Source organism: Branchiostoma lanceolatum, chromosome 3 (assembly GCF_035083965.1).
Source record: "Branchiostoma lanceolatum isolate klBraLanc5 chromosome 3, klBraLanc5.hap2, whole genome shotgun sequence".
In the NCBI taxonomy this organism is placed as follows: Eukaryota; Metazoa; Chordata; class Leptocardii; order Amphioxiformes; family Branchiostomatidae; genus Branchiostoma; species Branchiostoma lanceolatum.
This window is the reverse complement of record NC_089724.1, coordinates 28427102-28441960: the sequence shown is the minus strand read 5'-3', so window position 1 is coordinate 28441960 and position 14859 is coordinate 28427102. Positions and strand designations below refer to the sequence as shown.

The following is a 14859-nucleotide window of genomic DNA, read 5'->3' as shown; positions in this document are numbered from 1 at the left end:
AGGTTTTGATTGTATTCTCTTTTTCAGCTATTGTGTGTGAGTGTGTCGGGGGGGGGGGGTTCTGTCATTGTAATGGGAAGTGGAAAGTGATCTCTGACCAGTTTAACTCAATGAAGAACTATTTTTCAACTAGTCGTGACAAAGCTGACATAAGCTATTTTAGTATTCACAATAGTCGGGTTCATTGTACCGGGGAAACTCCACTAGCTCTTTTCGATAAGTACAAGGAACAGTGGACGATGTCTTAACGTCCTGACTTACACTAGCTCAACATTGTAATATGTTATATGTTACCTCTCTGCGACCTCAAATTCAACGGAGCGCTCAACAAATTTATACATTTTCATGCAATTTCAATAAAGATTTCCCTGCATAAAAAAAACGGATCTTTGTACACTGTCGTCTTTTTAGCAATATTTTTACATTTTGCATGATATGCCAATTATGAAATCGATGATCAAGGATTAGAAAATTCTATCTAGGTCGCAGCGAGAGCGCGGCGAGAGCGCGGCGAGAGCGCGGCGAGAGCGCGGCGAGAGCGCGGCGAGAGCGCAGCGCGATCGCCGTCTAGCGGAATGGGCGGAGTCATTATTAGCGTGGTGACCTCACGTAACTGTGGCATAATACATTATCTATAGTTTACATAATAAAATAAGGGTGCGTCGACCCACCCTCGCATGCCACGGTCGGTCAAAGTCCGATCTGCGGTTACCTACGCGCTACTTTAGAACTTGGGTCGGCCATGTTCCAGTGCTAGGTAATACTAGCGAGGTTCGACTGAAACTTTTGTTATATTTCAGCTCTTTACGGACTGACTAGCCGGCTAAGATGGAGAGAGCCACCTTGGACAGTTCTTCGGAGGCGGTGGAAGTGGAATGGTCCGCGGGAGGGGTGGATAGGTTCCCGTACATCTGGCTTAGGGACAACTGTCAGGTGAGTCTAAAAGAGAGTGGTAGGTTCCATACATTCATATACTCTTGTCAAGGCATTGGGAATCTTAATTTTGTAGCAGGCGGAACCCTACGGGTGAAAAACACGAACCCTCTATAGTTAATTTGAGGTAAAGTTGTGGATATGTCAACATATCGAAGCTGTTGTAAAGAGGGTTAACTCTGGACATTCTTGTGTACAAAACAATGTATATTTGAGTAGGTAAAATTAGTCCCGTATCATTTTTGAGGCCGTAGGGGCAGTGGGTTGTTATCCACAGTATCTAGGGCACAGTATTGGAAGGCGGAGCCGAAACCTCTCCTTCCACCATCTTTTACTCCCCTAAACCAGGTACCCATTTTTACACCTGGGTGGAGTGAGGAAAGTCATGTGTGCCTTTCCGAAGGGCACTACATCGGTGGCATGACAGGGCCCCAAACGCCCTAACCGTTAGGCCAACACGACGCCATAAATTAAGTAGACAATTAAGAAAATACTATTAGTGATGGGCTCTTCTTAGGAAGGAACAGACATTTTCTAAGAAGTGTTCTTCTTCTATGCTGTTCTGTCCCGACAGTGCGCGGAGTGTTTCCAGGCTGACCTAAACAAACGTTTGGTTCTGACGTCAGAGCTAGACCTGGACGTCGCTCCCGTCCGCGCAGGCGTACAAGGTGAGTTCCCACTGAAGTAGGCTCGCCTTATTGTTTATCAACAGACCACGTTGAACAAGATACAGCCTTTGGCGATTGACTTTCATCATTGAAGAATGTCAAAGTACCTGTCGGTGACAGAGTATGGTGGGCAAAATAGCCGGACTCTATTTTGTGCATATGGAACTTAGTCACGTAGACTTTCGTAGTCTCCAAGCAGATACGTGCACGTGATTTCTGTCAGTTTTGGTAAGGCTCGTTTTGTTCGAGTAACTGAAGAAATATCATAAAGCCACATCAGCTGCGCGCACAATATGGAATAGAAACCACACACAACTGATTGAAGAAAAGGGCGCTGGCCTGGGCTAATGCCCGCTTGCGCCCCCTGGCGAGTAAGGGAGGGACTAAGCAAAGTTCGTGCCATATTAAAATCTGTGAGTGAAAGTTTATGTATCTTTCACGTGTGCACGTCTGTGACGCTGCGAGTGTCAACTAATGGTGGGTTGGGTAGCCTGGTGAGTAGGTCGCCGTTCCATTCGTGGGATCACAAGTATGCAAATTAGGCGTGATCTAATTTGCATATTCGTGATCCCACGAATGGAACGCGAGCCGGTGAGTACTAGCCGTGGCGACTCTTTTCATATACACATGTAAACCGGAAGACATACCCGCACGGCCTCCAGATTATGTAAATGTTGTAATTCTGAATAGAGGACGAATTCCATTTTGTAACAAAATGTAGGTTGTATAAAAACATAGTAATGAACTGTATAGGCTTGTACAATACCTATTTCTCTATTTAAATACTGTAGAAAAATTAATATCCCTAATGCAAGTAGACAAACCTTCCATCGAGAAACAAACATGTTCTTTTATATCTACTATAACTGACAAGCGAGGAAAAGTTGAATCTATCTAATGATGGTTAGTTTCATTTGTATCTGTTAGCTGTATCTGTTCAACAGGTTTTGTTATGTTGTGACCTGTACCTAGCCAGTGTGGCAAAAATGTACAATAACTGAGGTCTTCATTCCATAATATACAAGCAAATCCGCCCTCCCAGAGTCACCACGGCTGGGCGAAGACTAGATTATATAGAGTCCATTCCAAATCACCACAAGGGATTTTAAATGATATTTGTAATTAGTTTGAAATAATTTGAATAAAAGAATATCTAAGTCACAATAATTCTTAATTTTCCAAAAAATTGAATATGAAAATTTGAATTTATTTGAGTCCAATTGGATGTTTTAGAAACATTTTTAAAGGGACAAGAACATCTTTATTTAGAATAATTTGCAAATAGTATGTGATTTCTCTTAATTTCGAAATATAGAGAAATATTTACAAAACTTTCTAAATAGTGGATTAGGGTAATTGGCCCATAAAAGTAGGTGCTAATCCAGCCCTATTGTCTGCATTTGTATATTTTTAGACGTCACTGCTGGACACTGTTAGGTCCTTTGTGTCAAGCCATCTATGCATGGCGCCCAAGCATAATTCGCAAAGATGTGTGAATTGCTTTCTTCACAGCCCACTGACCCATTTACAAAATGTTACAAAAAATGGTAGAAAATGGTGGGATGCTGTAACCACTATTTAGAAACTATTATAAATACCATATTCCACATTATAAAGATTTCCAAAGTTTTACACAGCCGGGCAAATGATTATAAAGTTGAAATGACTTTCACATTATTTCCAAACTATGAAATTTCCTGGGCAAATAATTACAAAGAATTAAAAACAGTTTTAAATGATGACAATATCAACCCTTTTGGTGACTTGGAATGGACTCTAATGGGGTGGTCATGATATCTAACATTGTTCCAACATGTTACCACTGAGTGTCCTTTCAGATAGAGGGAGCAGTCTGTACGTGACGTGGCCCGACGGACACCGGAGCCAGTACGACTGGCAGTGGCTGCGGGACCGATGCTTCAGTCCACGGGCCAGGGCGGACAGGGAGCAGCGATGGAGGAGAAAGGTAAAGGAACAACTATTTCTCGCTGTGTCGTCGTCGTTTTGTCGCATTGCCCTTTGTTTTAGTTAGTTTAGTTAAAATCCTCCCACACCATTATTGATGTATAGGGCGGTGCCCATCTCCGTTTAATAGCCCTGGGCCACACTGTGGTGCAATCAGTGAAGTGTGTTTAACTTCCATATTGCTTCAGAAGTATGTACCATTTTTATAAAGTCTTTGGTATGACTCAATGCGCCTCTTGTCCAGAGGTGTCCTACCTGGGGCTTGAACCCCCGTCCTTCTGGTCCAATTAATTTGAACCAGATGTGGTGAGAGGCAGAAGGCGCAGACCACTACACCACATGGACACCCCACCCTTTGTTTTATATGCTAGTTTTGTCATCCTAACGACGTTATATGCTTAGATTAGCGAGTCAAATAAAGCGACGATAGACTTGCACTTTGGAAAACACACTGGCCCAAGAAAGAAAAGAAAAAGATAATCTCTTCACAAGCTGTTGGTGCACTAACATGTGCACACACATCTCTCTTGATTTTGCCTGGTGTATGGTCGGTGTATTCCAACAATGCAACACTGTTTTTAAATCGAATTCTCTATGCTATGTGAGTTTGCACTGAAAAAAATTAAACTGTGTAATGTTTCTTACATAGAAGCTGAGCTGTGGAAGCTGAAGTAAATATACTGTAAATCAATTCATTTTCGCAGGGACGTCATTTCGTGCCAGAAGAGAAAAAAAAAGGACTTTCGCTATGTTTCAAGTTCACGGTTGAAATAATTCTGTAGCACAGCAGAAAAACATTGAAAACGCATATTCGTGGTGTCTTGAACTCGAGGTGGAGAAAACCGCGTAAAGGAAACTCACCGCGAACATCTCAAGATTTACACTTTGTGCTCAATATTAGGTTAAAAGGTTAAAATCCTCCCACACCATAAGATGTATAGGGCGGTGCCCATCTCAGTTTCATAGCCCTGGGCCACACTGTGGTGAAATCACTGCAGCTGGAGGCTAGTCCACTGGCAGTGGAGTGTGTTTAACTTCCATACTGTTTCATAAGTTTTACCATTTTCATAAAGTCTTTGGTATGACTCGATGCGCCTCTTGTCCAGAGGTGTCCTACCCGGGAGTTGAACTCGGGCCTTCTGGTTTCAAGTAATCAGAACCAGATGTGGTAAGTAACAGAAGCGCAGACCACTACACCACAGGGACACCACCTGTGCTCAATATGGGCAAACAAAATCTATATTTTTTTCTTCTCTTCTTTATTGTTTCAGAAGCAGCTGTGGGGGGCTGAACTCTTCACAAACCTGCCCACTGCTGATTTTCCCGCGCTTTTGACAGACGACCGAGCCTTGTACGACTTCCTGTTCCTACTGGACACCATCGGCCTCGTTCTGGTGCAGAACGTGCCACGTCAGGTCGGGAAGTTTCAGGAGCTGGCCAATCGGGTGGCGTTTCCCAAAATGACCTTTTTAGGGTGGGCGTCACACTCTATCTTTCTTCTTTTTCTCTCTCAACATTTTCCTTTAATTTCTTTCATCGATTCCGATTCAATACATATTTTCCAGGCACCCCAAAAACACCATCAGCGGTGACCATTGTCCAATCTATAAAGACTTCTACATCCATGTCTGTCTTTAAAAACAAATGTAACACCTGGTCTGACCTCTGACCCCTCAATGACGACAAGGAACGGATTGAATTATGATTTGATTTGTATTATGATTTGTATTATGATTTGTATTATGATTGTCATCATTTATTTACTATTGTTATCATTACCTTCATTGTTTTCATTATGATCATTATTACTATTTTTGTATTTTATATTTTGTGTTTGTATTATTACTAATACATGTACGTACATTATTTTATGTAACGCAGGGCCCCTTTGTAAAGCAGTTTTAATCACTTAGCAGGGCTACCCTGGGTAAAGATGACAGAGTGAATAAACAACTAGAGTTCCACGACCTCATACCTTCGCCAAATGATTTTAACCTTTATGACTGATGTATTAGGAGTGTTTCTCATCAATTGTAAATCATACCAGTTGATTGTCTTAAAATATAACATGTCCAAAGTATGAGCTTAACAAATTATGAGCTCAACAAAGAAGGTTATGCTGATATTTTCATTAATTATGCAAATGAGGCCCTTATTAGCATAATTTGATTCAACGATTTTTACATTCACATAACGTCCCGATGCCAAAAAAAAGGATTGAATCCATGAAATTGCCGTCATTTGCCAGTGTGGAATTAGAGAAGTTACTCATTAAGTATGCAAATTAGCCCACATTAGCATATTTTCTATCTATAAACATTTCTCTCTTCCTCAGTTACAATTTGAATAGTCATATCATGGAACAAAGTGGATTTTTAAAGTTGCCTCATTAATTATGCAAATTAGAATCTGATTTTCATAATTATTGTCCAATCATACTAAGCATCACACAAGCTATCTACATACCAAAAATAATGACCATCCATCAAGCCCATCTTGTTATAGTATTTCCTCATTAATTATGCAAATGAGGTCTTCATTTGCATAGTTCATATCAATTAATATTTCTCTCTTCCTCAGTTACATCTGTCACATGTTTCAGAGTCCTATCATGGAATTTGGCGGATGTATAAACTTTCCTCATTAATTATGCAAATTAGATACTGATTTGCATAAGATGTGTCTAATCATGTACATCATCACTCAAGCTATCTACCTACCAAAAATCATTACCATCCATCAAGCCCTTCTTGAGTTATTCCCTTTCAGAGTCAGACGCAAAACCTGCTCCTGCAGTTCCAAAAAAGCCGCTAGGGGGCCCAAACCCACACCACTTACTCTCTGTTTAAAGATCTATCTACCACTCAAAAATAACTTCCATAGCATGTCCAAAACACGAGATATCAAACCAGGAAGTTCCGCTGCAGTACCGTAAGAAGCCGCTAGGGGGCCCAAAATCTAATCGTTTTTAGGTCTCATCAAAACCTACCAACATACCAAATACCAAGACAATCCGTCAAGGCGTTCTTGAGTTATTCTGTGCCACTACAAACAAACAAACAGACAGACAAACAGACAAACAAACGCTACCCTCTGCATAACCTTCTCGGCGAAGGTAATTAGTTTTCAACTATGAAGAAATGAAGTCGGAAAAAGTTTGTGCATTTTGTGTTTTCCTACCCTTAGAATAATAATGATTGTTATTTACCTCACCGTTGGTTTACATTAACTAAGTAGATCGATTTTGTGTCATTCACGTTGTGAGTTGTCTTTCCTTCCCCACCACAGGGCGGAGCAGATGTTGAAAGTGAAGCCCATCCACGGTAACTTTCTCCTGAGCACCGCTCCACTCGGTCTGCACACGGACCTGGCGTACTACAACTACCTGCCGGGGGTGAGTGTGTTTGTTTATAATACACCATGACACCATATGTACAAACTGTTATATACATACACACGCACGCACACACACACATAAGAAACACAAAATTACACACACAAGTACGCACGAACACACATGCACACACAAGAACAAAGAAACACATACACACACACATCAACAGACATAAACACACACACATATACACACGCGCTAGTGCAAGCACGCACACACACACACGCGCGCGCGCGCCTACACATGCACACACACGCATACACAAACGCACACACACAGATAAGCACAGTCACAGTCACACAAACACACACAAACAAACAAAGGCACACATTTGCACACTTTGTGTTTTTTCTTTTGTTTTATACTATGCAAAACATATTGCATTAAAGTCACCGAAAGTTTTCATCATTGTCACTCAAAATACAGGTACAGATGATGCACTGCATCAAGCAGACAGAGTCGGAAGGGGGCGCTAGTGAGCTCGTGGACGCTTTCAACGCCGCCTACCAGCTGAAGCAGGAGAACCCGGATGCCTTCAAACTCCTCACGACGGTCAAGGTCAACTTCCACAGGATAGGGAAGGCCCTACCCAAGCACCACATGAAGGAACGTCACCACATCATCAGGTGAGAAAACAGCTACCGTTCTTCCTCTTTTTCAAGGCAAGAATATGCATCTTAGGCTCCTTCGCAGGAGCACCGGCGTTTATTTTCTGGGGGAGCACTGATTCGTGATTTTCAACATGTACTGGGCCAGGTCTCTAAAGCTGGGGGAGACCGTTGCTACGCTACTACAAGTCACGTACCGTGGTAGGAAAAATGCCAGTATGAGTCTGGACCAGTCTTGATAAATTATCAATTAATAATTGTTCATTGATAAAGATGTTCTCCATGTATAAGATCATGACGCAGAGTTGATTTGCACACAGATACTGACAGGGAAGAATATTATATTATGGAGCACACCTTATTGGGAGGGCTTTTTGTTTGAAATCAAGAGGATCATTATAATTTTCCATTGTCTGGAGATCTGCTGGTGCCCTTGTTTCATTTTTAGCTGATCAGGGACACCTCTTACTGTTTGAGTCTTACACTCTGTTATCCATAGAAATGGGACATACATTTAAATGGTATGGGGACCAATAGCATTGTGCCTGTATGTGCATTTCCTCTCAGTAGACGCCTATGCTGTAAGGCTGATGTGAATTAGGGTTTTGTCATGCATAGTCGATATTGATCGACGGAGGAGATATATAGACGCATATACACTTAACATGTGGTACTAGAGGGTGTATTCAAGTCTTGACGTCTCCTGCGATCAATCGGCAACTTAACTACGCGTTTTTTCTCTCTTCAGCGTAAGCGACAAGGGCGAGGTTCAGAAGGTGGTGTGCGGGAAGCACTCCCGTGACTCCGTGCTGGACGTGCCGGTGGACCAGGTCAAGCCGTTCTACCGGGCCATGAGGGCATTCGATACCATCCTGAGCCACCCCAAGAACTGCATCCGCTACAAGATGAAAGAAGGTGCGCTATGACGTTGTCACCTTCGATGTAGGCCATGTTGTTGGCAAGGAAGCTAAGTTACTTTCATCTTCAATTTCAATCTTTAAAAGATTTTTTAACCATGTTTTTCAGGCGACATGCTGGCGTATGACAACCTCCAGATCATGCTCAGGGTCCTTGAGCACGGCCTGATAAGCTTTATTATAGTTATGATGAAACATGTGAGAACTTCTTTAGAAAATACTACCATTGGCAAGGACTATTATAGTTTTCTTTAATCATCTTTTGGCCTATGTTTTCCAGGAAACCTGCTAGCGTTCGATAACCACCCATCCTCCTCAAAGCAGGGCCGCTATCGCTCGGTTCGTTACCTCGCGTAGGGGCCCTGCTATTCCAAGCCGGAATTCTGGCTTCTGGCGACATTACTGACAGTTGCTAATGGATAATTAATGAGCTATCCTTATTTGGCACAAACGGCGGTTAATTTGTTCTGAACCCAAAGTAACGATGTAAGCCGTAACCTGATTGGTTGATAGCCTCCCAGCGTCCTTTGCGTCCCAGCGTGCTCTGATTGGCTGAAAGCTGTTTTAGTGGTGACGTCGCCAGAAGCCAGAATACCGGCTTGGAATAGCAGGGCCCCTACGCGAGGTAACGAACCGAGCGACAGCGGCCCTGCTTTGAGGAGGATGTAACCACCGGATCCTGTACGTGACCATAGCTTAGTTATGATGAAACAAAAAAAGCAACTTCTTTAGCACCTACTGCTATTGCCAATGAATTTTGACCCATTTTTTCCAGGTGACATGTTGGCGTTCGACAACCTCCGGATCGTGCATGACCGCACGGCGTTCAGCATGGCGGGGGGCGAGCGGCACCTGCAGGTCGGGTACGTGGACTGGGACGAGACCTACTCACGCATGCGCGTGCTCCAGGCCGAGCTGGGCATCCAGGAGGAGTGACGAGACACTACTTTTCTCAAACGCTGCGCTCACAGGTCGTCGTACGATTTTGTCGTACGTCATCGAGTTATCAAGCAGGCTATGACGAAATCAACTGCCGACATGATCATAGCCAGCCTTCCATACGAAGACAGATACATTTTATACGACACGTGCACGTCTGTTCCAAGAATATATTCAAATTGCGAACGTGTGACCGGGCTTTAAAAAAATCCATTACTTTATCAATATTGAAACTATTTTAAAAATCCAAACTTCCTTTACAATCATACTTGACATAGTCTTCACAAATTGAAATTGACAGTTAGACGAATATTCTTCAAGCAGTGACTTGATAAAGGTAGTAAATACTAACCTCCAAATTGTCGACGTCTAGTCTGTACACTTGATCACGGAGTGACCTAGTCTCGCGAGAACACGAGACTAGGCCGAGACTTGTGAAGATCGTCCTGCCTCCCCCGCCTCCTTGCGGAGTAGGGGTAAGTAGGACTTGGGCAGCTCCCAACCTCCGGTACGGTTCATCCCAGCACATTCCAACTGGATGTGGACTGCCTCTTTAATCTTCCTGTGGGAATTACGCGACTCTAGATCTATGATCTCTATGATGTCCGGAATTGGGCCGTTCGTGACTCTGAGTTTTGTTTTTTGACAGTCTTACCGTTTATACAAGATTAAAAGTAACATTTCGCAAACCGTGTAAAAACTTACAAATTGTCGATAACTTTAATTTGCTTTATTGTGTTGAATGTATAGATGCATACAGCCAGAGACTATTACAAAGGGCCCTGGTGACAGAGCAATACTAGTGCAATAAACAATACAAGTAGTTACGAAGCACATATAAAGGCTTTACAAATCACAAGACTTACGTACTACGTATCTTGTTCATGAAGATTACATTGAAAGGAATGGGTCATTTTAATGCTGAGACGTTCTTGTCAATAATCTTTAAGAAGAAAGATAATGTACAAAGTTCATCATCATGATCAGTGCTTCTTACTTCTTGGAGCAGAGGAACACATGTCCTTGTTCATCACACATTTGCAAGGGAACATCGGCAAACTTCGGACAATCGTTCATAGATCATTCATAGAGATATATACTATCATTCTCCATAGTTAACGTTAGGATATTCGATCAATACATTAAGCTGATCTCTAAGAATTGCGCGATAATCGAGAGAACACTGGGTGTATTATTGCCGAAAATGTAATTCAGATCTCGCAGATCAGTTGGACAATCGACTTTCCTGTCACAGTGTATATACAGACAGTGATTGACTTTACGTGTGTATTCAACGTACACCTAGAACGAGTCACTTTATGGTATGGATGTAGTACGACAAATGTTCTACCCGTACTCACACAAGACAGAGATATGGAATGTTCGCTTAGTATACGGGACTAGTCCGGCGTTTCATATGAAGTATCAATTGTATCAAACCGTTATCAATCGACAATGGACGCCCCTCCTTTCCATGATTACAAAATATATTTTGGTGTCAACAAAGTCCTTAGAGGTCGTGACAATGCCAGGACGTATTCTCATTCTTGTAGAGTCTGATTCATCTGTGTTACCTGATCAAAATAGCTGACGGCCTTTCTGTACTCGCCAAGTTTCCACCACGCCATACTCAAGCTCGCAAGTAACGTTAAAATGTCCGGATGCGCAGTGCTCTCACCATAAATACTTCGCATCATCTCAAGTGACTGTTCGTGATAATCTACGGCCTTACGGTGATCTCCGAGGCACCCCCAGGCTTTACCTAAGTTGTGAAGTGTGGTGGCAGTTATAGGATTCGGATGTGCATTGATGATTTGCATCATCTCTAGCGACTGTTCAAAAAATCTCACAGCCTTTGCGTATTCATGAAGGTCACTCCATGCGCTACCAAGGTTGTCAAGTGAACGAGCAATGTCAGGGTGTGCCGTGCCCTCACCATAGATACACCTACACATCTGTAATGCTTGTTTGTGATATTCGATGGCCTTTCTGTGATTACCAAGGTCGCCCCAGACGATGCCCAAGTTGCCAAGATAATGTGCAATGTCAGGATGCACGTTACTCTTGCCATAGATTCTCCACATCATTTCTAGTGCCTGGTCATAATAGTTGAAGGCCTTCTTGTGATCACCAAGTGCTCTCCAGGAATGGCCCAAGCTGCTAAGGGGCTTGGCAATGTCAGGATGTGCAGTGTTCTCACCATAGGCGCTCAGCATCATCCGTAGCGACTGTTCGTAATGACGGCATGACTTTCTGTGATCACCAAGGTCGCCCCAGACGTTACCCAAGTTGTGTAATGTCTGAGCTATGTCAGGGTGCACAGTGCTGGCACCGTAAATACGTCGCTCCATCTTAAGCGACTGTTCGTAGTAACTAATGGCTTTCCTGTATTCTCCAAGACTTCTCCAGAGGTTACCCAAGTTGTGAAGTGGCGCAGCAATGTCAGGGTGTGCAGTATTCTCGCCATAGATAGCCAGGTTCATCTTCAAGGACTGTTCGAAGTAGCTGGTGGCCTTTCTATGGTCTCCAAGGTCCTTCCATGAATTCCCCAAGCTGTTCAGTGACACGGCAATGTCAGGATGTGGAGTGTCCTCACCATAGATACGCCACCTCATCTGTAGTGACTGTTCATAATAGCTGGCGGCCTTTCTGTGATCACCGAGGCTCCTCCAGGTGTTACCCAAGTTGTTTAGTGACGCGGCAATGTCATAATGTGCTTCACCATAGATACTCCGTCTCATGTGTAGTGCCTGCTCAAGATATCCGATGGCCTTTTTGTCATCACCAAGCTCGCTCCAGTCGCCTCCTAAGTTGTTAAGGGCATTGGCTATGTTAGGATGCGCGATGTTACCATACTTGGAAAATTCATTATGCAGCGCCTGTTCACAGCATTCTCTTGATTTCTGGTAATTGCACAGGCTCCTGTACACCTCTGCTTGTAGTGCTAAAGAATTGTCAAGTAGAATTGGTGGCTCCTTCGGTAGTTGGCTGTCGACAAACTGTGACATAAAGTGCTTTAATGGTCTTGCTGTGTAGTAATATCGCATGAGCTGTTTGGCATTTGAGAAATAGAACACTTTTTGTAGATTCTCCGTAACGTCAGTGTCCTTCGACATTGACGATAAAGCTGACATGTTTTCTACTTGACCACGGTTGTCCATGTATGTCCGCAGCCTCAATTCTGCTGAGATGCTGACCAACACCATCAAGTGATGTGTGTTTTCATTGTTAACGACTCCGTTCTTGTTCAGCTTTTGAATGGTCTCCCAGATTGTGGTTGGTTGAATGCCTTTAAGCAGCGCCCAACAAGACACTGCAATGCTCGCAAACCTATAGATTTCTTTCTTGACATTCAGCATACTGGCTGTGAGAGGTTGAACTTGAAACATTTGTGCATTTTCACTAAGTACAGATATTGCCAATAACAAAGACTTTATCCTACTATTCTCTTGAAGTTGTCGCGTCCACAAAGCGGTGTACTCATCGACCAAATCTTGCTCTCCCGTGATTAAACACACATTCCCTAACACACTTGCAAGATGGTAGCCTTTCTTAAGATGAAACGTGAGGTCGTCTTTCAAGACATTGGTCATATTGCTTGGTGTTTGGATAAGTTCTCTCGTTACTGTAGGGCTATCTGTACCCCTGCCCAGTGGGGTCTTGCAGGCATTCGGCATGGCTCCATCGAACGCGAGTCCACGCGGTGTTACAGAGTCATAGAACCAGTTGTCCAGTGGGTCATCTGAGAAGAAATCGTTCAGAGACTTAATCCCCATAGCCGGAAGAATGGTTTCGCCCATATTGATCACTTTCAGATGAAGATAATGAGTGAGATGCCGGAAATACTTAACATCTCTTTGATTCTCTATCAAAATGGCAAATTCCAGGTCAGAGTATGGGGTTAGTAGACCTGTGGCTTGTGAACCCAAACCTATCATGGCGTACTTGCAGGGAGGGGGACCCATTACCTGCATGCATTCATCTACAAGACTAGTAATAAACATTCTCCTCTGATGGACGATAGCTTGACACAATGCCTTCACTGCTTCTACTCTCTTCTTCTCAAATTGTCGTACTTTTGGGTCTTCTTCATCAAGGCTATACGGATCTGCCTCTTTGTCAATCGTTTTTATCTCTTCTTCTACATAGCCTCGATGTTCTCTCAACAGCATTTTGTGCTTTTCTGCGTCACAGATGACGTCTACAGTTTGTGCCGAGCCCAACACTTGACTAACGCATGATTGAGTTATCTCCAGGATTGTTTGTCTGATGGACGCTTGAGATTCTCCCCGTGATCTTACAAGTGCTGCATGACTGAGTGCTGCAGCTTTGGTGAAGTCTCCCCCGTCTTTCGACTGCATTCCTCTCTTCAGGTAGACACTGCTTAACCTGTGAAGGGGCTCTGCTTCTTTCCGATGTTGATCTACGTTTGACTCTGCACGATAGAAGAGTTACAGACTATGAGTTGCTCTGCCCTTTCTAATTTCATTGAATTAATGCTTTGTCCTTTTGTGCATCAGTATGGAGAAGCCTAAACTATCTCTTTTTTAAACTTTGACCGGTGGTACGAAATCACACCTTTTCCCAAATGCTATGTTGCAGTTTTGATCAGAACCGTAACCACAGTTACAGTGGTGGTGATAATCATCTATCGAAGGGGGTGTAAAGTAGTAGTCTGCTTTGGTCAGGGACAAAGACAATACATTCCTAGTCTAATTTTCACAAAGTATTGTCCGAAAAGTGACATTTCAAATCCCTAGCATTTCTATTTTCGACACTAGTTTTGAACACAAACCTTTCACATGGACAAACTTGAGTGCAGCTGCAAAGTTTTGTTCAGCTCTGTCCAGGTCCCTTGCCTGCATGGCCCTGCAGCCCTCTTGTAGATGATGCTTGTACAAACTGTGTGAGAGCAATGGGGAGAGATCGAGTCATACTATGGCAATGGAGGACGGTTAAATGTATAAAAGGTACGACATGCGTGTTTTGGACTGGTAAATTAGTTGTATGCAACGTTACTGTAATGAAAATACCAATCACAAACGATTTATAATATTTTACATTGACAGTACCTTTGTGAGGCTGATTGTTGTTTGTAACTACATTGTAAAACCAAGCATTAAGTAGTTTACACCTGATGGAAAAGTTGCAAATAAAAAATTGCAGTGACACATATCGGCGTCTATAGTCTTCTCTTTACATTTATATGGTCACAAACTCACAAACCTGCCAGTGTCTCCCTGTGATTTGTCATTGTTTGTAAGTTTGGGGCTGCCCTCTCCGGCATTCCTTCTGTTAAAAACAAACACATTGGTATCAACACATAGCTGTGAAGGATCTAGGAGATGTATGTAACACGTCACACTAGAAAGTGAATAGGTAAAGAGACGGATGCAGAGTGATACGTACCCTTCCTCGCTCCTCTGACTGCTGAC

At 43.0% G+C, this 14859-nt stretch overlaps 2 protein-coding genes across 2 annotated transcripts; one reads left to right on the top strand and one right to left on the bottom strand.

Annotated features, from left to right (window-relative positions):
* The first annotated feature begins 701 nt into the window (after positions 1-701).
* On the top strand, positions 702-10955 carry LOC136431295 (gamma-butyrobetaine dioxygenase-like). Its single transcript, XM_066422625.1, has 8 exons — positions 702-933; positions 1508-1601; positions 3440-3567; positions 4838-5040; positions 6855-6960; positions 7387-7586; positions 8317-8483; positions 9261-10955. Exons 1-8 carry the CDS (start codon positions 829-831, stop codon positions 9419-9421), a joined length of 1164 nt encoding a protein of 387 aa, XP_066278722.1. The 5' UTR covers positions 702-828; the 3' UTR covers positions 9422-10955.
* On the bottom strand, positions 10140-14303 carry LOC136431294 (uncharacterized). The gene is made up of 2 exons (XM_066422624.1): positions 14220-14303; positions 10140-13859 (listed from the first exon to the last, which is right to left on the bottom strand). Exons 1-2 carry the CDS (start codon positions 14287-14289, stop codon positions 10966-10968), a joined length of 2964 nt encoding a protein of 987 aa, XP_066278721.1. The 5' UTR covers positions 14290-14303; the 3' UTR covers positions 10140-10965.
* Positions 14304-14859: the final 556 nt, after the last annotated feature.

Excerpts from the sequence above, each read along its gene's own strand:
- LOC136431294 (XM_066422624.1), bottom strand. The coding sequence starts at position 14,289 with ATGCAGGCAAGGGACCTGGACAGAGCTGAACAAAACTTTGCAGCTGCA. Across the intron at positions 13,860-14,219 it reads CAAGTTTGTCCATGTGAAAG|AGTCAAACGTAGATCAACAT; the intron begins GTTTGTGTTCAA and ends TCTATCGTGCAG.
- LOC136431295 (XM_066422625.1), top strand. The coding sequence starts at position 829 with ATGGAGAGAGCCACCTTGGACAGTTCTTCGGAGGCGGTGGAAGTGGAA. Across the intron at positions 5,041-6,854 it reads CCCAAAATGACCTTTTTAGG|GGCGGAGCAGATGTTGAAAG; the intron begins GTGGGCGTCACA and ends TCCCCACCACAG. Across the intron at positions 7,587-8,316 it reads GAACGTCACCACATCATCAG|CGTAAGCGACAAGGGCGAGG; the intron begins GTGAGAAAACAG and ends TTCTCTCTTCAG.